This window comes from Cygnus olor, chromosome 12 (genome assembly GCF_009769625.2).
Source record: "Cygnus olor isolate bCygOlo1 chromosome 12, bCygOlo1.pri.v2, whole genome shotgun sequence".
Classification (NCBI taxonomy): Eukaryota; Metazoa; Chordata; class Aves; order Anseriformes; family Anatidae; genus Cygnus; species Cygnus olor.
This window is the reverse complement of record NC_049180.1, coordinates 11,111,898-11,138,196: the sequence shown is the minus strand read 5'-3', so window position 1 is coordinate 11,138,196 and position 26,299 is coordinate 11,111,898. Positions and strand designations below refer to the sequence as shown.

The window sequence follows — 26,299 nt, the reverse complement described above, 5'->3', positions numbered from 1 at the left end:
AGGCAACAATATTTCAGTGCCTAAGCTTGCCAGGGAATGCTAGAAGCATGAAGCACTGGATGGATTTAGCTGAACTACATGTTCTCTCACACTACAAATAAGTTTTTTTACAGCTTAACATTTTTGAATCTTGTGATCATTTTTCCCTAGTCTAAAGCTTCTACAGCAGTTTAGTAACTGACTATACAAAGCCCATCAAAATAAAACCAAACACATACATTACATTAATCTGTGAATTCTTCTACAACTATAGATCATTTATGTTAACAGTGAATAGAAAATGAGCATGTCTTGGATGCCCTACTGCATTCCATTATTGTTTCTTTGGGGTTTTTCTTCTGCTGAACAGGATGATAGCCTTTTTTAATCCTCTGTGACAAGTCAGGGGAAAATTAAATATGCCATGGAATTTTTACTGCAATTAAAGATGTTCCACTAACAACAACCTGCCAACAACAAAAACCACAACCCCAAGCCATTCTTATGCACACAGACTGCATTTTAGCGTGCTAAGTCGTGATGCACATTCTACTGATTTTAAATGCACTGCTTAAAACAGAACACATCCCTAAATGCTTTATATATATTCAGTGGTGAAGTGGGATATCTAATTGTGTGAAAGTAAACATACTCAAGGGTTGAAGCCAGGAAAATTTAAGAAAAAAACAATCATATCAAATCTGTAAGTGTATTTGCCTTGTTACCTACCATAGATGCTGTTGTATCTTGGCAACTGATAACCTCAAACTCAATGGGCTGCTCTCCCACGCTTTTGAATTTTTCCAGCACCTCATTCACTCCAAGCCATTTGCAATCCACACCACCAACTGAAACAATGTAATCACCTTCTTTTAGGCCCATTGACTGTCAAAAGAGTTTGAACAGGTTACAATCTGGAATTATAAAGCTGTGTGAAGTGTTTTTGTCATCATGCAGTATCTACCCCGAAGGCATTTCCCTCTTAGGAGCCATGAAACCACTGTCTAGCCAGACATGTGGAACAAAAGCATATAACTAGCATAAAAACATGCAAATATCTCAATTATACAAGTTACCTCCTTTGTGGAATTACTGTTGATAAACGTGATTCTGTCATGCTCATAGCTTGTTTTATGTCCTTTTAACTTTTCTCTGAAGTGAAACCTGGTTTTGCTGCCCTGAAAATACCTCCCCCCCATGAGGTATTTTCTCCAGTTTTCACTTCTATTTCTTCAATATTTTTATTTGTACTTATGTGCTTGCTTCTGCCTATGCTATAGCTAGACTGTGCTCATCTATGTATGTTTTTTTATCCCCTTCTTCCCAAAAGAACAGCAGCGTATTAGTAGCCATTTAAACGTTCTTTCCCCTCATTTTTCTTGGGCACACGCTAACCTCCCTTCCTGATCCTCATCCTTGTTGTAACTATTTCCAGATTCTTTATTCCTTCCGACTTCCTGAATGAGATGGGGGAATAACACACTTGCTTTTATATTTTGGATTTTCTACCTATTAAGTGTGAACAGAGGAAGAAATCTACTGTACTTTAAAGTGATGTCAGCAATATGAATACTCTAACATCTAAGGTGTGTATGTAGCACTAAAAACGTGTTCAGATTATATGAATTAACTGTGCTGACATACACGAGAACTCAGTAAGTATTCCATACACCAATATCAACAAGCTAAAATTACAATTAAAATACTGTACTGCTAAAGTCTGAAGATAAATCATGAATATTGCACCAATCTACTTACTGCTGCAGAGCAAGCTGGATCAAGACAATAAATCTGTACAGGTGAGCCTCCTTTAAGGCTGAATCCCAGCTCTCCTGCTTCACAGTGGAAGCGAATGGTACGTGGAGCCGTCCATCTCTGCTTGGCTGAGAACACTGACAGTGGGCCCTGGAAGTAACGTAGCGCATTATGGTTTACTGTCATTTGTAAGCATGCTTTTTTTTGTTGTTGTTTTTTTAAACTCAGGTTAACTTCCATCTAATTCCATGGAAACGGAACTGAGATTTATTCAAGAAGTACTCAGCTCTGCTTCATGGCTGTTCAGATGACACTTCAAACAGAGCAGGATGAGAGCAACTGCCAAGCTGTTCTGAGATCTCTATTAGAGTCTGCAGACTCCCAGCTGCAGCAGGCTCTAAGGTCCTATATTACTCCATTTTGGAGGAGATAAACTAATTCATGAAAAATCACGTATTCTAATCCTAACCAGAACTCTCCAGTCCCTTTGCCCACTGACAGACACAGACACCTGAAAGACTGGCTTGGTAGCACGCAACATTATGCATTCTGCCTGCCCATTTCCCGATACCACTTGTTTCTCCTCACCTTTGAGTTGTATGAAACTATCTATTGAAACTTCACGAGACTTTTATGAAGCTTATCAAGAATGAATGTTGTGCAATGCCATATAAAAACCAGCACTCTTATTCTTTGCTGGTCTCAAGCCTCTGAAGCTAGGATTGATCTCTCTAATAAATTCTGAAAAAACAGTTACTACAGGATCTTTTTTTTTTTCAGGCTAAAATACTTGTGTCACTTCCCTCATTTTAGAATGAATTTATAAATGATGGAGGTCGGTAGGCATGTTACATACCAGTCTGTGAAAGAAGTCTTTCACTTTCACCTTGGAAAATTGAGGAGCGATTGTTTCTACTTTATGCTCTGTTTTAGCTAAAACAAAAAGAAAAACAAATTAATTTTCTCTCAAGTATTAGTTAAAAGATATGAACGTATTTTTCTTGCATTCCAGGTTAGATAGAAATTTATCCTACATTCTTATGAGCCTGTAGAAAAACTCATTTCTATGGAGATTCACATCTCTATAGAAAGACAAGTTTCTGAATCGCATTAAGAATATCTTCAGAAATCATGGTATCAATGCAGAAAGCTTAATCCATCCCAACAACACTATGACATTCCCCTCTTTCTATATATGTATACATATATCTGTATAAGATCAGAGAAGTACTTACAAATGTCTGATTTATATAAGTTAGAGAAATTGTTTAATAGTCATATCTGAATGAAAGCATATACATATATGCAGATGTCATTTTATAAGTACTTCTGTGATCCTACATGCAAATATTTTACAATGCCACAGATAATAAAAGCACACTATTGCTACTGTTGCTGGTAGCTCTTAACTGATCTTCTAACACGGTCTTTTTTCATCTCCTTCAGGCACATCCATTATCTACCCTCCCGTTCTCTTTAAAGTCCTCTCTAGATCTCTGTACCTCTCATTAAGTTGACTCATTAGCATGATCCAAAGACTGTTCTATTAGTCCCTTAAAAGGAGTCATCATAAGACACTTTCAAGTTATATATACATTATTTTAGAAAAAATATTAATACTGATTAATGGAGAAAAAAATAGGATCAGATTTAAAAGGACAGAAAAGTCATCTTTAATCAGTCAGGAAGGCTGGGTTGCCTAACTGAAAACACAGTTAAAAAGGCTGCATTTTTCAGATGCGAAGAGGAAAAAGGGTAGCCCAGCAATACCTGAAAATAATACTCTTAATTGCCTTAGTTTGGGCACTAGATTATTGTTTAGATACCCTTTTTGCTAGCTGTGGATACTTACGAATGATATCTGGAGTCTGGATTAGACTGAGAAAGTCATCTTCCTTCTCCTGCTGAGCATATTTGAGAAGTGAGCGCTTATGTGCAGCTGTCAGAACCTCCTGAAGAACATCAATGTTCCGAAGCTTTTTGCACAAACCACAGACTCTTAGAGCTTCTTCATGGTAAACAACAGCTTTGCGTAAATGTGCTTTCCCTGAAAAAAAATAGAAACTGTTGGTTGTCTTCCACAGAATAGATAAAGGATTATTTTCATCTTTTCACAGAATGGTTGAGGTTGGAAGGGACCTCTGGAGATCATTTGGTCCATCCACCCCCTGCCAAGCAGGAAACTGTCAGTTACCTAATTGTTTTCTCTGAACTTTGTCCTTTAAAACAGTGAGAGCCATCAGTCCTTCCGGCATGTAGTCATACAACTGGGACAGGGCTTTTTCTTGTTGATCTTCATCATCACTGGACTGCACTATAGCAACAGATATAGAACATTAGCCATCGCACATCTCTTGGCACCCTGTTCTCTCAGACTACTGTGCAGTAGTTCCTACTTTCTCTCCAAACACAGATATTTTTACATCTATACACACTGACATAAATTTCACATTTTTAGGACTTTTATCAGTATGCAAGAAATGCTTAAAGCCTGAACATAGTCACAAGAATTGAACAACTTAGTAGCATATAATAGGTTAATGGATATAACATTTCTTCTGTTTCTGCAAGAGTTAGCTTATTGAACTTTTCCATTCTTCTGTGAAGGACAAAGAAGCCCGGCCTTGTATCTGAACAGGAAAGTGGCCACAAAACAACATACACTGAAACCCCAATGTTCTGGGCTCTTTGTCGTATTCACAGACTAAATTATAATTATTTACGTTTGTTACTGTTGTTTACATGGACATATATCAAATGTATAATTCTTACATTCATGGTCACACAAAATGGTGGCAATGAAGTAATGTGCCAGAGCCTTGTAGTGGTCTGATTTTATTTGTACCAGTTTAGACCAGGAATAAGGGATATTCTCTTTGACTGGTTCCTGAGTCATTGCAGTGTTAACCATCATGTAAACCTCTCCCACCTAAAATAAAGCACAGAATTGAAATGTGAGAGCTTAACATTAGTTATTAGGAGCTCAGTTACTCAAGTAAGGGATATCATAGTCAGCCTTAAGATAATTTTGTGTGCAACCCATCACAAGAGGGACCACTTTAGCTAGTAAGGAGCCAGTTATGTATCTTCTATTCCAAAATGGCTCAGAAAGCATATCCAGATCTGTTTGCATACCCAGTTTTTGATGTTGACAACCTCAAGTACAAACGCTACCTTCTGGGGCACAGCCTGCCTCTCCATTTTTCATGCAAGTCCCGAGGCAGCTCTGCAGCTACCAATCTGATTCTGTGCCCTTCCCCCAGTTACAATTTAGTTATTCTTTTGGACTTCTTAGGTTTGCTCAACCTCAAGCCACCGGGAAATTACAGACAGGTTGAGTGTTCAGCACGTAACAGAGAACCACACAAAGGACTCTGCCCTTTTGTATGCTGATCTGTGGATGAGATCTGTACTTTTTGGAAGAGCAATACAGTAAATAGCTTGTTAAAAAAAACAACAAAAAACAACTTTGGCAAGTTCAGTGCCCAAGTGTTCCAGCATGTTTTTATTAAACTTAAAGAATTCATAATTCTAATATAATGATATTTGAATTACAGATATTCACATTTTCAATATTCCAAAAGATTGCAACTTTCAATACAGCTTGTGAGCTGTCCCTCGCTAATTTGGGTTTTCATTAACGGTTGTTAAGATTTAGGTTTAATAAACTCTTAATATTACTAGAGGTTTTAACTAGTAACGCCTCACTGGAAACAGTTATTTTAAAGACTCAGTATTAAGTCTCTTATTTTACCTTGGCAACTTCCTGTGTCATCTTCACTAGTGTGAAAAACTCATTGCGTATTCCAGGAAGGCTGATCTGCTCAAAAGCACACTCTTGAGCTTGAGCAAGCATCATTTTTACCAGTACGTTCAGCATCGCTGGGCTCATATCATAACTCGGTGTGTGAGTAAAGGTCTCCTTTAAGTAGTTTAAGACTCCTGAAAGAACAAATTTTTTTTTGGTCAGCATTACAGAAAGAGAAACGGGTGAACTCAATTCTAGCATGTATGATAATAAGATTGAAAGGTTTCTAGTACTGAACTACAGCAATCTGAAGGGATTCCTGGTATGCATAAAAATTAAACTGACCTACTGGTTTTGCTTTGCATTCCCATAAAACGTACAGATCTCAAAATCATAATTCAAAGGAGCAACAGAAGATACAGGTTTTAAGGGCAATACCTTCAGATTTGTTTATAACCGTTCTGGTGACTGACCATAAAGCTATGCTGAACTGAATGGGACTTCTATATGGGGGTGGTAGGCTAGGGCTTTTACATAGGACAAGAAAGAAAAAAAAAAAAAAACACTATGCAATTCTAAGTAGTAGAACCCTTCAATGGAATGAGAAAAATGTATAAACTTACTAATTATGAGTCTCCTTCGTAGATGTTGCTAAATGGAAGCTCAGTTTCATGTAAATAAACTAGGACAGTATGTTTAATTGGATAAAATTACATTCTGCTCTAGACGTTTGGTTTCACCAACATACTAGTCATTCCTATCATTCATTTATCACATTAAAAGCAAACACTAACTGTAGTGCAAATATTAAGGAACAGTTTCACATATGAAAGCGTAACCTTCAGCATGCATGTCATCCAACTGGTTTAGTGAGCTCTACTGGCCTGCTAATTACTGATAATACTAAACAAGTGCAAAGATAAGACCTCTGCTTTCTGAGTGTCCCACCTTCTGTAATCTTACTTCTTGTCACTTCTTTTATTTCTGTCATGCTGTGCTATGTTTTCTTACTACCAGTTTCTGATATCTTTCATTTTCTGTGTTGTATTTGTATCTTTTAACTTATTAATACATCCTTACACAAATTTGAATTATGGCCATCTCTGCATTTTTCCCACCACCACCAAAAGTCACTTGCCAGACACATCCAAGTACTGACAGAACACCCTACCAAAAGGAACTGAAAATACAGAAAAAAAATCTCTTTTTGGTTCTCAACATAGTTCTGCTTACGTAGTAAGCATACACACACTGAGAGCTTTGTTGAGAATAAACTCTGTCCAACATTTTCCATTCAGCACTGAGAAGTGGTTAATACATGCTCTATATCATGTCTCCAGCAACATAATGAACAGTGTTACGGAGCCATGCACAGGTACAATGAAATGCCTCTTGAGCACATTGCTTTGGGGCCCTGGAAAGGTATTGTGGTAGCAGATGATACATTTATATTTGTGAATTAATTCTGTTCTGCAAATATACTGAAGTGAAAAGTAGTGACTTCATTTGCAAAATGGAAGGAGCAGCTGCAAAATGGAGAAATCTCTCAAATACTAAAATTTCTTGTAGAAAATTGTATCTGTAAGATACAAAGGTTGAAAACCAAAATCTACTTAATAAATACATGAAGAAATGCCATCAGATTTTCTGGATAGCTGTTCTGTGTACTCGAAAGAGGGGCTTTATGACAATCCCATTATGTGGTTCACAGTTTGCAGCATACAGAGCAAACCCACAGCCACAGATTGTTACTGCAAAAACAAATCTTAGAGTACATATTAATTACATAGGTAGTGTCTTTAAGCACTATTTGTAGCAGATGACATTTACAAAAAATTAGAAAAACTACTTGAAGAAAAAACAACAGCTTCTACAACATGTTATTTTAAGGGATCCAATTCCCTTTGTTAGAATTTGCATTTTTCTTCGCTTGGGATGGAAATTTAGTACTTTGAATGTTTGCCTTTGGAATCTACGGAAAATCTATGTAGCCAACTTCAAATGAACTGCAAATTTCACCACAGAACACAGTAAGATTAATTTTGAAAAGACCATACAAAAATGGGTTCTAAGCCCCTTGTTAACCCTTCAAATTGTTTATTGTACAGATTTTACACCAATGTAAAATCACAGAGGTCAAAGCAGCTATGCCCATGAAACAAAGAATGAACAAAATGAAACAGTTAGCATTAGGACTATCACTAAGACCTTTGAACTACAATTCATTAATCATTAACCACAGTATTAACTGTCTTTATCAGCACATTCAAACTGCAGTTCCAGGTTTTGAATTAAAGCTTCATCTCATATCTTCTCTAGACTTTTTGAATTTCCCTACTGCATCTTATTTGCTTAAGGAATGTGGAAAATGCACAAATTTGCAGGAAGTCAGGCTGAGATAAGGAACATTCACATAAATGTGTTTTTATGTTTTGTATTTTATATTTGTACCTGCAGCTCTCTGGAAAGCATCAACAGCATTTTCAAGCCCATTCTGGGTCTGACGATTGCATCTTGTTCCAATCTGGGTGTAGAGGGCTCCAATATTGAACAAAATGCTAGCTTTTTCAAGCAACAGATTTTGCTGACACACTGGAACACCTGTGAAAGAATCATACCTTTGGAAACAAACATTAGACTAAGTGTTAAGATGTGCAGAACCCATTGAAACTACAGATATTTTCATTCTGTTTTTCCAAAAGAACAGTGTAATTCTTAATAATTGTACTGCTACAGTAAAAATAAAGGTGATTAGAAACACCATTATGTATTGCAATGACAATTTAGGTGCCGCAAACTAGAAAATGGTTTTATTTGAGACTTAGTTTTCAGGTTTTAAAGCAGTGCCTCCAGAAGCGTATTAGTAAGTGCCTATAAGACACTACTGAAGCTGAGAGCATCCTGGGGAAGTATTCCTACGTGCTTGCTATGTTCTTGTACTTTTTAAATCAGGCACGCACTATTAGATGTTGCCACAGATTAACTATTGGCCCTTACAGTCTGACCCTATATAACTTGTATTTTATAGTTCCTTTTTGCAGTTATGACTAGGAATTTAACAGATCTTCTTGGCTGTATCACAGTTCTCATTTTTTTCAATCACAAAAATCAAAATTCTGAATTCAAAGTCCATCATCCTTGCTCATAAGTGTAGTAAACACTGCACTATAATAAATTATGTCATTTTTCTTTCCAGGCCCAGATACTCAAGAAACCGAAGGAGTGTCCGACCCATTCCCCATCTGCTTCAAGCAACAAAGTTCAGAGTCCAGGAAACATCTGCAGTTGTCCAAAATTATTTTTTCCCCACTTTTTCCCTTGTGGAAACCTGTAGCCCAAATCATAACTCAGACAAGGACTTCATCCTAAGTATGAAAAGGGCTAAAGTATTGTATTCAGGTTTACACTTAATACTAAAAAAAATAAAAAAATAAAAAACCACACAACAGCACAAAACCACCAACCACCATTGACGATGCACACTGGGATGGGGGGGGGGGGGGAAGAAGCACAGACATGTTTCAAATTAAACAGGAGACAAGTTAAAGATTAACAGTGTTCTAAAAAAAAAAAAAAAAAAAGAAACAAACTCCACACTTACCATGTAAATAAAACTCCCATGTGCCTGGTAGGTGGGAAGAATCTGTTTTCTACATAACCAAGTTGAAGGAAATAGCTTATCAACATCTCAATGCCAGCTTCATCTCGGCTAGGAGTGCGGCAAGCCTTAAAATACAACAGGTTAAAATAAAGTCTATTCTGTTGAGTTACACGATGAATACTGCAACACCCAGGATAAAGTTCTACTTCCTCTGCACTTCTGCATTTCATAGAAATGTATGTAATGCGAGAACAGTAAGCTTAAGAGTTTTTTAGCTACACAGAAGTAGAACATAACTTTTATGGAAGAAAAAGGGTCCTGGTTTGTGAGTCTCAGACTTAATTAAACAAAGATTGCAGGCATTTTATGAAAGCTACAAAGAATTTTAGTGTTTCTAATATAATACTGGAAACAGTAGTTAGAAATAATCACCATTCAACTACAGTCTTTTGTGAGATGCACTCATTTGAACACTCTTCCTGCTAAATTTACAATACTTTAAGTGAAAAGAATAGATAAACTGGGATTTACAAAGCTGTGTCAATAGCTCAACCACTTTGCATAAATTCATCCTTTTCTCAGTTGTTCTTTACTCAGATTGCAAAGCTCTTGGAAAATGGAGATTCATATTCTATATCTCAGAAATGAAGTCAGTAAGAATATAGTGAGTTATAAATAACAGTGACATATGCCGATTCTATACAAATGTTAATATTTGTAACTTTAGATTAAAAGACCTCATGAAAAAAATCTCATTATGCCATACTTCAACTTACTTGTCTCAGATCCATGAGATCTGCTATTTCATCTTCATACTCGGAACTGTCTTCACTATAATGTTCCAGAATAAAATCCTAAAAAATAAAATATTTGAATAGGTAAAATTAATTTAAACTATTCATTATTTTTTCTTGCAGTTGCCAACAGTAGGAAATTGGTTCGGTCCTGATTTGCACATTATCTAGTCTCCTCCAGTCAATAGTATGGCTACATATAGTGATGAGACTTCAAAAAGACAGGAGAACTAATAATTTCATCTGATAATTGAGACCAAAACCCAAATTTCAGCCTGGTGTAAAGGTACCAAACACCTATTATATTAACTCCATTGAGTTTTAAAACAACAACACTTAATGGTTTTGAAAGGGACAAATGAACCCTGTTATCTAAAATAACAAGGGAATCAAGTGACCATAAAAACTTGTTAACAGAAAGAGGCTGCCAAATTCTTGTCAGCTATAGTAGTGCAATTCCACTGAAATTAACACAGTCACAATGGCATAAGTGCTAGCATAATCTGGCCATCAAGATTAACCTACAGAAGTAAAAGCAGAGACAACTTCTATGATGATAATAAACGACAGTTTGCCATGAGGTTCAATAATACATTGCACAATACACAGAAAGTCCCAAAGTAGAGAAGGTGGCGAGGTATATTAGCCCACAAACAAGTGGTGATAATGCTGCAACTCTGCTTTTCAACTGAGCTAGCTTGGCTAGCACAAACTGGAGTATCGCTCCGTTGTGCTTAGTAAAATCTTTATTACTACTTCCTTTCACACTTAAGAGTAGTACTCAGTAGTAGTATTAATGGAACCAAAAACTATAGAAGGAATTTTGATTCTTTTCTTATTTATGCTCATTTTAATTCATTTAACTATACTGTCTTCAAAGTGGAATTTCTTATAACATCTTCTGTCTCCTTGTCCTTTTTTGATACATTATTTCAGGCTCTATTATAAGGAGGAAAATATGGACATGAAGGCCAAGGAAGCTGTAACATGGGGGGCAGAAATAAATATTAAATGTAACAGTCATAAATAAATACTGAACACCGATTTCAGTAATTAATATTGAATGGAATGGTATCACATTCAATCTTCCAACTTGCCAAATCCAGAAAGAAAAGTGAAGTTTTATGTTTGTTTTGCAATTTGAGTAACATTTTACATAACTAATTCCAAATGTTACTTGTAGCTTCCCCTGAAAGCCCAAAGATTATTCTCAGTTTAAACCCCTCTTCCCCCTCCCACTCCACCGAAGATAAAACACCTAGTGATAGTAAGTACAGCCTAATGTGGCTTTGTGAAGCTCTGAATCTAACTATACCTTAGATTCGTAATGGTATTGCTCTTAACTATAGAGTGGTGCTGTCAACTACCTCTCCTGCCCTGCCATAGAGGGACTCAGCTGTGGTCAGCTGTTCCTTTACAGAGGACCTGAAATTGGTGGAAGAGTGGCAACCTGAAAAAATGTCCGTGAAAAGCAGAATCTTCCTTTGACATGTATTATTTATACACAGCTTTCATAGAATGGCTTAGCCATTCTTATGCCTTATTACAAACTCTTATAATTACAAATAAGACTATCTTATTTGTAGAGATGATAGCTATAAAAAGTGCTAAAGCCTTCCAAGCCTATTAACCTTGAAAAAGGCGGGTTTTTACTATGTCAAACAACATTCTCAAACACACGAGACACCATTTCTTCTAACTGCACCAGGAGATACACATATACATAGGGACTAGGCTATGCCTTGCCTCCAGCCAGTGGTTCCACAAAGCACCCTTGGAATTGTTCTTAGTTTTATTCCTACAATCATAACCTACTCAGAATCACATGCAGTTCAAGTGCTCCTGTACAGCATATTTTACCTATTGCTTGTCCCTTGGAGAATCTAAAACAAATCTAAAACTGAGGACAGATAAGCCAAATATCCCTAGAGGGACCAAACCATCCTACAGTTCCACTGCAGGCCGAGAATAAAATAATACTAAATTATTTGTCATATTGTTTAAACTATAACAGCTTCTTAACGAGGAAGATCTGCTTCACTTCAAGTATGTAGTGTTTAGTAAACGTGAAGCACGGCACAAACACTAAAATCTTCATCTCCGCTAAGCACACCAGGAGAAAGCAGGCCCAGTTCTCTTTTCACTGGAATGTAAATTAAGGCACAGAGCAGGGCAACAACCCAAGTAATGACTGGGTAATTTTTAAACACACTGTGATCACAGTTCTAGGACAAATATAACAAAAAATATTTTGTACATAAATTACTTCTACTTCTTCAAACAAATTTGAAATGCAAATTCTGTTAAGTATTTATTCTGAAATGTATCTCTGAAATTTACCTTGAGGGGGAGTGTAAAGTCTACTTCTTTGGTTTCCTTCAGGCCAAGAGGTACCAAGGGAATGCTGAAAGTCTCTCTGTGAAAAAGATGAAAAGATTCAGAAATCTTAGTTTTATGTTTGTCTGTCAATAATTACTTCTGTTTCACTTGATGACAGAAAACTAGTACGCTGATGGGTGCTCAGGTAAAACATACATAGTTTAGAACAGGTCTTTCCTTTCCAAGAAAGTCTGCTTAGTAGCCTGGGAGCCCTAGAGATGAGAGTGAGGAAAGCTATTTGTCTGTGCCTTTTTTATTTGAGACTATTTTTCCCCCTAAGAAAAGAAAACGAGACTTTCAAAAGCTGGCTTACTGAAGCTTAGCTCTACCTTTAAACACCTGCACAAGTTATATGCACAAGAAACAGCTCCACAACTGCTAGGACATCTGCCACAGTAGGAGTTATGGTAATTATCAATAATTATAATCAGTATTTTACATGCTAACAATGTTTTTGTATGTAGAAGTGATGTGTGTCTAACAGGGAAAAGTCGGGCCAAAGTGTAACAACTTGAACAGTGAAAGGTCTAAGACTAGGAAGTCTGAGAACTACTGAGACAACACGAGGTGCTAACCTTGTATACAACTCAAACCATAAAACATCAAAGGGCAATATGATGAGAACTGTGATATAAAAAATAATCTAATCCTCAAAAGAATACGCGTCTGTATTATGGACTTAAACCCACATCACACTAGTAAACAACACTAGGTAATGGGACTCTTATCATTGAATTTAAAAGCAAAAAACTACTACTATTTATCCTTCAGTATGAAAGCTACTTATATTGCTCTTCCTCTGTATTACCCAATTATAAAAAAGTGAGATCAGAGTGAGATCAGGATTGCTTCCAGGTGCCTAGTTTGCTTAGTAGGTTTAATGGATTAGTGTCTGGCAATTATGAGTTTTATCTGATATTTTCCATTTTCCTGCAAGCTGATTCACTGCATAGTCATTATTCAGAGTATATCGCTACCAGCTACAAAATGGCACGGGTGTGATTCATCTATGGTCTTATCAGCAAAACCAGCAAAATCACTTTCTCAGTGGAGAAAATTCTATCTGGGGAAGGTAGGAGTAGCAATGCAGCTTCCTTAGCAGTGGAAGAGTGCTAAAACTAGTTTGCATGATCCAGAAAGCGGCTCTGCTAGCTTGGAAGGGGCTTCCAGGGTACAGAGCAAAAACACCACCGCAGGCAGTGAGAATTATTTTATTCCTGATGAGGCTTTTGGAAGAAACCACAACCCTTTTACATCACTTTGTATCCAGATTTTTTCCCTCGGAAGTGAGACACATGCAAGCGAAATCCTGCCTTACTGATTTAATGAATTCTAATGCTGCCCACAGTTCCTGTAGACACCGGCATTTGTTACACAGAGGCATTTCTATTTTTCAAGTTTCCTAGGGGCCCCACACCCATGGAGTCAGCACAGATTACATCATGGAGGTATTGGACAGTTAGGGAGGCGGTCCTACATTTCCAGGTCTGAGCAGAAGCGGTGTCATGCTGCTCAATGCAGCCAAGCTGTGTGCAATAAACGGGAAGACCAACCCTTCAGATCAGCGCAATACAATACACCGTAACCTAGTGATGTGGGTGTGACCTCATGTTGAGGACTGTACACACAATGGACTCAGATGGTAGCTATTAATGGCTATTTGCTATTAAAGGCTGGAGGGCAGTTACAGAGGGAGTGGGTTATTTTAGTGGATGGCATCTAGAGCTTTGAATGAACAGCATCACAGTGGCAGAAACGCAAAACTCAGAATAGGAAGGGATCAGGAGAGACGAAAAAGCATACTACTGCCCAGCCACAAGGCTTCTGCCTGCCTTGGGGCCTGACCTACTGCTCATCCTTCACTGAGAATCCAGATACTTCAAATATTCTTTGACTAGAAGTAGGACTGGTATTGCTGGAGTCTCACTCTTATTAGCATAGCCATATCTTTCATTGCTACTCTCTGTGCTCACATCCATCTATGAAGACTGGTAAGATTTTGAACAACAACAACAAAAAAATTATCTCATCGTATAGAGAATTGTCGTGGAAGGAACTTTGGCACAAGTTTCTTCCAAGAAAAAAAATAAAACGTAGATATTTTGCATTGGGACAGCATATATTGGAAACATACCCCACTGTAAACGTGTTTAGTCCCTGTACATTCAGGCTTCCTTGTAGCCAGAAGTTAAAACCTTACCAAAAACAGTGCTAAGAAGGATCCAAAATTATACCCCCTCCCACAAAGCACTTTAGTTTGCATCTTGAGCTGCTAATGTTAATCAAATATGAGAAGTTCAGTTTTCGAAGCAATAAGACATCTAACTGATAGAGAAATCTTTGCAGTATTCAGACAATGAATAAACCTTAACTTCAAAGTTTTATATTTGGGAAGCCCAATGCAATTTGAAGTTTAGCATGCTTTTTAAAGTTGAAATAACATCTTGGAGCAATTCCAACTTCATCTATTACACATTTCTGTTTTAGTTCTCTACTTTATATCTTTCTATCACTGAAATGCACACTTTAAGGATTACCTCAAGTCTGCTTTGAGCTCCAAAGCAGTGTTGTTCCTTTATCCTCTACTAGCTAAAGAGAGGACTGTTGCATGCCTTTGAGAACAGATAGGTGCACTAGGTTTGCTCACCCCAGAACGCTGTGAACCAGTTGGCCATCCTAGTACTGCAAATTCTACTAGGCATCGTGCGTTTACCCATAATGCCCCAAGACCTTTCAATTCTTACAATATTCTCCTCCATGAAGGAACTCCGTATCTAAGGATTAGTGGCACATACCTTTCCCAAGTGAAAGATAAATATGCAGACTAGCCCTTAGTCAACAAATCTACCATCAAGTATGTTCTCTTCCTATCAAGTTCTCTGTTCTTTCAGGTAATTATTGTTGTGAATGCTGGACAATCTAGAAACAGTTTTATTTCCACTGGCAAACAGAAGAACTGTTAATAATTGAGTAACTTAGCTTTAAACTTACTCTGTATTTTGATAAACTTCTACTGAGATGTTAAGTCCTTCTAATTCCTCCTTTAAGATCTGCAGGTCCGAGTTTACAAAACTTAGTTCCAGTAGTACCTGTTCTCTTACTTTGTTGTTGGTGGTAGCCCTGCAGAAAGAAGTAATTTTTTTTATTGCTGAGAAACAGATTTTGTACGAAAGCTTTGCTGACCCCCTTGCTAGCATTCTCAGCATTTTTAAGATTTTTTTTATCCCCTTAAGAGATGATACAAGACCTCATGTTTCAAAATTTATTAGCTTTACTGTCAAGAGAGAATGATAGTTTCCAGATAACAGCATGCAGACACCTAGAAGGTTTGTCATATGCTATTTTTTTGTGAGATTAAGGCTCAATTTCATTTTCAGATACATTAATCAGCAACAATAAAGCATCTTAAACAGAATCACTATCCCATTTCAGGATTATGCAGTCTCTTCCTAGAAGATATTAGGGTGGGGAGGAGAATCCGGAAATATTTTTTCAAAAGAGACTTTCCCACTTTGTTTAGCTAAGTAATGATCTGCTGAGACTTCTGATCTTAACAATAAAAGAAAACAAGTTTCCCATAAAACAGTTATTACAGAATGTTTTACAACCAAGTATACAGGTAGGAAGATTTCTTTGTAATAAAATATGATTTTCTCTATAATTCAAATTTTTTTTTTCTGAAGCAAATTGGATTTTTTTTGTTTGTTTCCTCTACCATCTATATATTTACATTATAACTTCTTGAACCGCTAGCACTGCAGATATTAATACAGGCCCCAGAGCATTTCTGCGTGATTTGCTATTTGCATATTTCAGGACATTATACGCCTATTTCTAACCTGATTCTCCATACAGTATTACTGTTTACAAGAGACTTAAACTATTACCAATAAACACAGATGTGAGTTTGAGATAAAAAGCAAGTTTTTTGTTGTCTAATTTGCAGCGTTTTGTGTTTACCTTTAAGTTAAAATTAACCTCCATAAATATTTATGAACAACCTTCTCATACATCTGGCTCTACTGGGCACATCCTCCAGTTTTGCTGAGCATCTGGGTGAAGAACTGTGTATCCCAAGGCTAAAATTCTAAGCTTGTACTTCATATTTTAAATATACATTATCTGTGAGTGAACTTTACTGGATTCCTGAGATTGCTTAGATTAAGCAGTGTTAAAATCTGCTGCCTGTGTAACACACGCTGGATGTAAGTACAGAATTGACTGAATCTTGAGCACTGCATAGATAAATGGTCAAGCTTTGATGATAGCTGCAATTTAATTATGATGTTACTGAGGCTCAATGTTTGGGCTAGCTTACCATCATCCACGGAAGGGATTCTAGTATCTTTCCCAGAAACCCCAATATTCTGTCCAGGTAAACATCTCTAATATGGCTATATTGCTCTCAACAAGGTTCACTTGCCATTATTACTAGCAATAAAGTTGACCAAACAGAGCAAGATAGATAGTTACAGTAAGTCTAACATTCAGCCCGTCTGCTGCAACACAGCAGCTTTGAAAGCACACTTTATAGCAGGCAGTAACTCAACAGAGTTAGCGCAGGAATATTCACAATGCATCCAGCAGCCATTCATCTCCCCTCTGTCCTCACCAAAAAAAAAAAAAAAAGAAATTAAAAAAAAAATCATTTTGCTGCTTAGGCCAGAGAACTAGGAAGCGATGACACATACCGTAAAAGATTTTCAGCACCAGCTCTCATTCTTACTGCTCTCAAGATCTGTTGGTTTAAGACAGCTCTTTGATTTTGTAGTTTGCTTCGACCAGTCTCAGCAAGAGGATTACATCCCTGGAATTAAGGAAACAAGTTTTGTTGTTGTTACAGGATTCTGAAAAAGAAGTAACACTGTATTTGAAAGAACTTTAATGGCATGGGTTCTGCATGAATACCAGTTACCTACGTTAACATCAGTAACAAATGATTGTTTTGACAGTATTTCTTTTCTCAATCTTATTAAAAACCAAAAGAGACATCATGACCAAAGCATTTGACACTAAAATACATGCTGAAAATACCTGGTTTAAGGCTTATGCACATCTTTGAGCCAGTCTGTTCTTCCCTAAAAATCTTCTGAAGCTATTGTCCAATTACAACTGAATTTGAGAAAGTGCTATTAAATTAAAAAAAAAAAAACAGTATCTGACGAGGCAATATATCTTAGTAATGCTCCTCTTAACCTTTGTGAAGTATCTGAGTTTTGTACCAGGAGATGAAGCCTTGAAATACAATTCTATCAGGAAGCAGGATATGTAGCAACACAGATTTAAGAACTTTTCTAAGAATCTCTGCTCTTGTTCCTTCTGATACTCAAACCTTCATATTCCAGCGAGCAGTGATAAGATAAAACTATTACAGATGAATAGGATTGCATGTTTGTCTGACTTTGTTTGAGAGGAATGCAATCTTAACGCCTTTTTTTTAAAACAGAAGTTTCAGTTCCACTGTTGTCGTTTTTTTGTTTTTCCTCTTTGCCTCTGCTTCCCCCCTTCTTTTAAAAATGCTTCTGTCTTTGAACGTTAATACTCATCACAGCCAACCAGCACATCCCTACAGCCTTAACTACCAATTCTGAAGCAAGTAAGATCACTCCTTCTTGAGGTTTACCCTTAAATAAAGTATGCCCTTTTGTGTGGCCTTGCTGGGTGTCAAGAAGTTTAGCTGGGTCCTGCTGGAACCCGCACTACGGACAGAATAGGCTCAGCTCTGTCCAACTCAAGTTTTCCCACAAGTACCCCAGCCAATAGATTAAGCACAGTTTTGGACCTCCCTCTCAGGTTTTGACTAGAAGAATGTGGTTGTGACCTAACAGTATTTAAAAGTTTCTCAACAAGCTTTAATTATGAGTGGTCAGGCAATGACATACCAGTACATCAAAAGCAAGTATTTAAACAGAACATGAAGTTCTAATCAACAAGTCTTTATTTGGGTTGGCAAGTGAAGACAAATTGACCTGGCAATTGAGCAATGAGCTGATCAATCCAGATTACACATTTATCTGAGAAAGCCCATAGCCTAATATTGTTAATTTTAAACCCCTAGTTTTACAAGTTTGTTAATAAATAGGTAAAATGACAGGAAGCTCATGTAAGCATCTTCCGAAGCAACGTTTGCCAGATAACTTGAAAAAATATGTCACATTAAATTACTCTCATCGCAGAAGTGTTTCTACAATGAAGGACCAACTACAGCAGAGGCCCAAAACTTGGATGTGCTCTCTATCCTCTCTTTGTGGAGAATGCATTGGTGGCAAACAGAATACAAAGAAGATGAACTTTTTACTGGAGTGTACATGCAGGTGTAGCAAACATGTTCATTTATGATTAGGAGGAGTCTTAACTACAAAATACTTTATGCTCTCTCATACACGTTTATACTCAGAGACGAAAGCAAGGCATACTTAAAGGTACAATATGGTCTTGTATCTACAAATTGCTTTCTGCTTTTAGCCTGTAACTTCTTCTGGGCTGCTGCTGTTCTTCCTGCTTTGCTTTTTCTTCACTCTGTATTGTACGAAGTTTCTCCAGTACTGGTGTCCAAAGCCTTCTCCCCTTCCATTCTATCCACGCCATTTTTCATTTCAACCTTGCCAATGATTTCATCTTGCTTCCTGTATTCAGCTTTAATACTTGATTCTTGGGCCTCTCATCTTTAAACACCTACGTAGGTCTGTGATGTTTTCTTTCAGCTTCTTGCCCGAACTGCTTAGTCCAAGCATCCTTCCTAAATGTGTCATCACGCTACCCTTGTCTTCATTTTCTCTATAGAGCCACAGCTTCTATCCACACTTCCCTACCTTTCTGTATGCCAAACAAGTTTCCTGATGTCATTCAAATACTCCTTCACAACTCTATTTCTGGAAACTTTTTCAGGAAGATTAACTGCCTGATTCGCAAGCCCACAAAGCTCAGCAGAAGTGTTTTGTTTATTTCCATGGACATTTGATCAAGGTCCAGCCCAGAAGTTAAACAGACTCCAGTTGAACAATGAGTGCAAAACTGCAATGACCTGAAACTCTGTGCAAAGAACAAAAGTAGCAGGGATGTTTCCCTTCGTTTTGGGGCCAGCTACTAATCTCCGTGTGAAGCCTTAATGCAAAAAACATCCCCTGGGGACTAAGAGGAGAAGGCACTAACAAACTGAGGTATCCATATCAACCCCAGTGGGCTTGTAAGCGCTGCACTTTTGTCTCCCCGATGAAAGGCTTCACAGGGACAGAGGAGTCTGTTTTCAGGATAGGCTCACCTGCTGCAAGCATATACCTCCCATCTACCTCAAGGCCAATAAGGAACTCCTATTTTACCTTTTAGAAAACTGTGCTTTTTAGTTCTCCTGCACACAGTATGGGGACACTGCTAGTTTGTGTTCACGTGCAGGCTTAAACTCTATTGTTATCAGGCTGCCAAAAAACTGACGGGTAGAAGCCTGCATAGAGAACAGTGAAAATAACCAACATCTGCAAGAAACATTATGGCAAATAAGATAATCTGGAGAAGATTTCCCCTTGTGTGAAGCACAAACTCTATGCACTTAGGTGTTGTTTTGGAGACAGATTTTTGTTTTCCTCCATGTACAAGGTCCCTTTCCCAGCCAGCCTTTGCAGCTGGCTTACGTTTGCACAACCCCAAGAATGCTGATGTACATTAGAACAACTGACAGCCAACCTTCCCTGCATTTTCCACACCTACTGTTTCACATCTTGTCAACAGGATGCTAGATGGTTCATTTAATTACTGTTTATTTGCAGAGTTGAGACAACATGGAGAGTGAACTGGATTTTACCCTTATTATATACCATCTGTAAGTGATTCATTCAATAACAACAAAGAATTTTTATTACTAATGAAGATGCGAAAGTTACCAATAATAGAGTATGATTTAAGCTTTCATTGTATGTTTTTGAAAAAAAAAAAAGTTAAATAGCTTTCCCGTAAAGACATTTCAAATCATGAACTAAGCTATCAGCTTTAAAGCCTTCCCCCACCCTTGAAGTATAGCTACATGTCACAAAGTATTTGAAGTGTCTAAATATTATTGTTCTTAGCTCCTGAAAAACTAGAAGGCTCTTAAAAACCTGAAGTTCAATTTGCTAGCTACTTTTATTTCTTCCTGTTTGGTTGAACTGCAGAATCAGGAATCTGGTAAGTTTTTAACACCTCCTTTTCAGAAGCAAGACCTATACACTAACAGTTACAGATCCTTAACATTTGTTATTTATGTACCTAGTTAGATAAATTCTCAGAAGAAACAGACACTGATATTAAACAAACAAACATGCATGCATCTCCTGATGAAGGCTGGCCTATTCAGGGCCCACGTTTCATAGCAATCATCTGACTAATTAATGGAGTGTGATGACAGATTCTAATAGGATTCCTGCTCATCTGTTGTTAGAATTAATGCCTGAGCTTAGGTGGTTGGATATCCCACTGGTTTTTATTTTTAATCCTGTAAACATTGTCCCACACGTGCTTATTTGGCAAACAGCTGCATTATGAATGCCTGTGGGATCTCGGTGCGACTTGCTGTCTCTCAGACCAGGCACAGCCTGCTTAACAGCAGGAGTTCATGCAGAGCTAGAAAGCAGCTGATGGACTGTTCAGGGCTCACATGGGATTTGGGGGAGATTTTATTCTACAGATTACACAGGAGCATAAAGGGTAGCCTGGCAAACCTGCAGTCAAGTACTCCCGGTTAGCTGTCAATGGACAACATCTTGCCTCTGTGCAATGAACCAGTGCTCACCTCCCACCCGACAGAGCCTTCAGACCACCAGTCTATGGGGTACAAGCAGTATCTTTGTGTTTATCTGAGGTTAGGAGTGACGGAAGGAAACCAGCTGTCAAAAACACAGGTCCCAAATAAAGAAATATCTGTATTAAACTTGAATGCCTAGGAGTTATTTCTCCAAAATAGAAGCATAAGGTCAGAAATCCAGTTGTGATGCAAACGAAAATCATGACTGTTTGCCTAACAATGAGCAATCACAGGAAGCATCTGAAGTTAGCATAAGTATGACTTGTGAAGCAGTGGTTTGAACTTTTAAGATGAGCCGCATACTGTCTGAAGGTGACACAGAGTTGAAACTGGGTGTGCCTTCTTCCTTAAAATAAAACATTCCTTTCCAGCCAGTGCAACCTGTGCTGCTTGTAAAGCCCTGTAGAGTATGCAAATGGCCATAGCCTCCAGATATTTAAATGTGTATGTGACTTAACTTACGGAGGTAAATTCCTCGGCTGCAATAGAATTTATGGTAAATAAATTCACACTAGTATTTCTAGTGGGACTTCAGGAAATATAATAATTTAGAAGTGATCCTATGTTCTACAATTAAAGTTGCTCTTTGCATATTTCTGTTGGTTCGTTGTTGAAGTTTTAGCCATATACTGCAAATCTTTCAATAATAGGTGTTTTTATCTGTGGTTAAAATAAGGGGGAGAGGGGTGAGGAAGATCTGGTCTTCCAGAGCCTGTACCATAAGCAATTATTTTACAGATCTAAGTACCTGGCCAAAGTATTAATGTAAACTTCCAGAATTAATCTTTGTATTAAGTTCCAAATACATATTTTCGATACAATAGTATCTTGTTGCACCACTCAACTAATCGACAGGAAAAAATCAGTATCGTGTCAGAGAAGTCTGTCCCCTGATGAACCAAGTTTCAGAGGATTCCTTATCTCACATGCAGGTCTACTTTCAGTTTTAGGTTTTTTGAATTTGTATATAAGGAGCGGACAGGGCATGGCATGAAGTGGAGCATGAATCATCACAACATTGTTTCTGTCCCTGCTAGACACGTAGAAAGAGAACAAACAGGCAAATAAATATTCCTGTGTCAATGCTAATGTTAATGGTTGCCTGGCTACTAATGACTAAAGACTTCCAGCCCAGTGGAAGCACAGGTGCAGCAGGTTGGTAAACTGATCCATTAAGCACAGCGGGGCAGGGGGAAACCCTACAGAAGAAAGCCCAAAAGCTAAGGAGTGGAAGGAGAGAGGATTAATCAGGGAAGTGCTGACTCACGAGCAGGTTACCATACCTATCATCATTTTCAGCCTGGTGCTTTATTTACAGAACTGCCTGTGTTCTGTTTTTAGACCTTTCCCCTGGCAGGCAGGACTAATATGTACTGTCTTTCTTTCTGAATCACCAGTTTGGTCTAGATGGCAATTTTCTAGTCTCACAGACCAAGCCAAAGCCTTCAGAAAGGTTGAAGAAAACAAGCATCTTCGCTCACCTGACCAGCATCTAAAGACTTATTAAGCTAGCTGTCCAGCTGCTCTGCCTGTGTGCAACACAACGTACTGCTATCCAAGACAACCATACTGAAGAAGGGATGCTTTGTGCTGTACCAGCAGATATCTGGAGACCTACAGAAAGCATAAGCTTGAAAAATGAACTAAGGCTTTTTCTTATCTATTGCAGCTTCCTGATTAGGAAACTTGAAAAGTTACAATCTGCATAAGGAGTTATAAAGCAATAAACCAAGGTGGCAAAGATGTATTAGAAAGAACTTGCTAGAAATCTCTTCCTTCCTCTGCTCCGAACCAACAGGAAAAGTCCCAGAGCTGGTAAAACCCTACTAAGATCACCATGCAAGTGTTGGATCCTCTGGCTGGGTGAACACAGCTTCACAACCATCCTGTGTTCTGTATATTGACCTGTTCTTTGGATTACTTTGTGATAACATACTGGTTTAGCGGGGTGCTGTAATGATGGGAGGGGAGTGGACACCAGCTTAGAAAACAGAGTTGTCTTTCCCATGAGAACTCAAGAGTAACTAAAAAAAAAATAGGAAGAGGTCTGAGTGGCCAACCAATTCACAGAGCTACAAAAAGCTTAAAGACTGACTTCCCAGAGGTAGAAGAAGCATCTCAGGTAAGCAAAACAGCACACGAGGATAGACCTGCTTTAATTACTATTGGTCTGTTGAAAAATCCTTCCCATGTGAATGCCTTGTTCTACTTTTAAAGCAAGCTGTTCTTTGTTCTTATCATTAGTTTTGTCACTCTTTTCTACTGGCCACAGAGATTCTTTCATGGGAAGAAAGACTGGGAGTGGACTTGGATGGAGGACTGGCATAACCATGCTCGATTCACAGGGCCACCGACAAAACCACTGAAAGAATGTGGAACTCTGCACGGAGGAGATCGAGGCACAAAGCTGGCCATCTAGGAGCACTTTCACCACCCAGAACTATGAGTACAGTTTGCCCTGGTATTGTACCATGGAGTAAACTGAATTACACTCCCAACATGTGATGGCGGAGATAAACAAGACAGTAGCAGGACCAGCTTCCTGGGGCATTATCTTCCCAGAAAGCAAGAAGCTCCAGTTCCTCTTTGATGGAAAGCCTTAGTAGGGTTCCTCTACCACCTTGCCATATCCTCTCCAGGATATCAGCAAGGATTGTTTTTTTTTTTTGTTGTTTAAACCTAAAATCCCTCACTAATCAACTAATCAAACAGTTGAAGAAACATCTTTTTCTGAGAAGAGTTATAAGAGGAAGGGAATAGGGGCAATATTGTCAGTTCTGTTATACCTAGTTTTAACAGAACTAGGTGTGCAACCATACAGGGGATCTATTAAAAAAGAGTGGGGAAGTCTTCAGGAAGAAGAGGAAACTGCAATTTGCATATAGAAAGATGAGGGGCCTTTGCCATGGAGAGAAAGGAGAGAAGGGACACAAATATGGGGTAAGAGGAGGAGAAAGGTCACTGCAGGAGAACAGTAAAAGGAAGCCTGAGGGATGGCGCAGGGAGTGGCCAGGAGAAGCTGCCACCGTCATATCTGAGACGAACCTGGCAGAGTCACAGCAAGACTAACCTTCTAGTGTGGCAACAGGAACGAAAGCAGGAAGGAGGATTGTATTTCTGTTGCCCCATTTCTGCTCATTGCCCTTTACACAGAGCCATTCATAGTTTTACATGGCCTCCTCCCTATAGAAAAAAGCTAAACAAGAATTAAGGAAATAGTTCTTTTACATATTGCATCTTGGGTATACTGAACGTCATTTTCTGGTATGTTGTATTCAAGACTACAAAAGGGTACCATATAAACTTTGAGCATACTTCCTACATCAATTCATTTATCACAAGAAAATATCGGAGTCTAGAAAAAATTGATATTATACGAACTACCCACTCAGATTTCTCAATGTTAAAATTGCATTGCATGTAATCTTGCAGAGTACAGAAGACAACCACACTGCATAAAGAATATTTGGAAGCCCTTCTGTGAGCAGTACTGATACAATAGCAAGCGTTTTCACCTTGCTCCACAGTTTATAGAACAAAGATCAATTAAATAACCATCTTTCAGTCTCAAAACACAACCAATAGCCTTGGAAACCATTGTGATTCTGCACAAATGAATCTGGTGTTCTTTCAGGGAAACTAAATAGTGTGATTTTAAAAAGGGAAGGGAAAACAATGTGAAGGAGCTCTTGAGAGGTGGGGGAGAAACCCATGGACACACATGACCAGTTCAATCAGTTTGTTACATGAAATCATCTAGCATACCATTCAAATGAACACGTAAGGTCTAAAGAGCAATTCTATCAAAGTAACTCCTTGGATAACAACTTAAATTTGTACGAGATTCCAGAAGGCTTTTTTCTCTTTAAAAGTTTGTTTGTTTTCTTCTGGAACTACTTAATTGGAATGAAAGCTCTGATCTTTGAGACCATTCAACTAATGTATAACAAGGAATACTGGTTTTCCGTTTACATTTAACTTTTAGGGATAGAAGGCTTTGAGCATCTAGCTTGATCTCAAGTTTGCAACTGTATTAAAGGTACGTAGGAGCTAGACGAGCCTTTCAAAGATCTCCTGAGTGAACAGTGAAGTGTGCTACCGCAACTCTGTCTCAGCCAGATTTGTTTAACATCAGTTTCATACCCATTTTATAGTGGTTTAAGACAAGTGATCTAGAAGCGGGAAAGATGTTCATAAACAGATATAAAATTGATCTTGGATGCAGTATTTTTATATTAGAAAAACCTCATACCTTTTCAGCATATGGAGTTTACACTGCCCTAATGCTGTTTCGGTGAACTTATCCCTAGTGTACAATAACGTCATCAAGAAGGACCCAGCCCTCCAGCCAGTCTGAGTGCAGCAGGTATATTCCTCTTATGACTTACAAAGCACAGCGTGACTGTTAAACTGCAGCCTGTCCTCACCAGTAAGAGCAAGTGGAAAAGACAATTTGTATCTAACTTAACAAAAACTTGACTAACTTCAACAAAAACTTGTCAGGTTCTACTCACATGCCTACTACCAAGGCAGCCCGCAAGCATCCAGTACTCTAGAAAGTATAGCTGTGAAAACTCTAAATAATTAAAACTTTGCCACACTTCATGATTTCCTGCTGTGGACTACTAAGTGATTACTCACCATATATTATAGTAGGATTACTCAAGTGAAGAAACCAGACAAGATTTGGTCAAAGTTTCGCTTCAGTCTGCCTAGCTGTTTATGTGGCAGCGCCGATTCCTCACAGCATGGCAGGCACAAGTAAAACTTCGCCCTTTTCATCTGCAAGCAGTTCCTCTGCTAAAGGGCAATACTGTTTGCTTAAGCTTTGTAGGCTTATGAATACAGGGACTACTGGGAGCAAAACCCAAACGTTTTGTGAAGGAGGCAGCAGAACAAAGCAAATGTGCCTCCCTAGGGTGTAATCCAGACGGCAGCTGCAGCATAGCGCAGGGTTGGACGTCTGTGTGTAGAGGAGAGCGGCATTTACGTTTTGTTTTCCCCACAGAATAAGCAGTTTATGGTCTCCAATACACAAGTGCCACCAAAAACGACCCCACGCCCCCCCTGCCCCGAGGCCTCACGTACTGGGGCTGCTGCTGGGCCGAATGAACCGGGGCACAAGCCACCCAGTCAGTCTGGAGAGTAATTAGGGCAGATGTTTCTTAAAAACTTCCTAACGAGCCTGTTAACTTTACTGCTTCACTCCAGTGAGCTTTCCTACAGGTACACAAGAGAGCTATCGAGGAGACATAGTGAGAAACGAACAG

General features: G+C 38.4%; 1 protein-coding gene across 1 annotated transcript in view; it reads right to left on the bottom strand.

The window, feature by feature from the left end:
* Window positions 1–26,299, bottom strand: part of RHPN2 (rhophilin Rho GTPase binding protein 2) — a 29,717-nt gene that overhangs the window by 2,724 nt on the left and 694 nt on the right. Inside the window, exons 2-14 of the mRNA XM_040571485.1 lie at window positions 16,948–17,063; window positions 15,248–15,376; window positions 12,218–12,293; window positions 9,860–9,937; window positions 9,084–9,208; window positions 7,934–8,100; window positions 5,489–5,676; window positions 4,507–4,663; window positions 3,929–4,048; window positions 3,587–3,781; window positions 2,591–2,667; window positions 1,738–1,884; window positions 709–864 (exon numbers count right to left, since the gene is read on the bottom strand). Of these exons, the coding sequence (XP_040427419.1) occupies window positions 709–864; window positions 1,738–1,884; window positions 2,591–2,667; window positions 3,587–3,781; window positions 3,929–4,048; window positions 4,507–4,663; window positions 5,489–5,676; window positions 7,934–8,100; window positions 9,084–9,208; window positions 9,860–9,937; window positions 12,218–12,293; window positions 15,248–15,376; window positions 16,948–17,063 (1,731 nt within the window). The remainder of the gene's footprint in view (window positions 1–708; window positions 865–1,737; window positions 1,885–2,590; window positions 2,668–3,586; window positions 3,782–3,928; window positions 4,049–4,506; window positions 4,664–5,488; window positions 5,677–7,933; window positions 8,101–9,083; window positions 9,209–9,859; window positions 9,938–12,217; window positions 12,294–15,247; window positions 15,377–16,947; window positions 17,064–26,299) is intronic.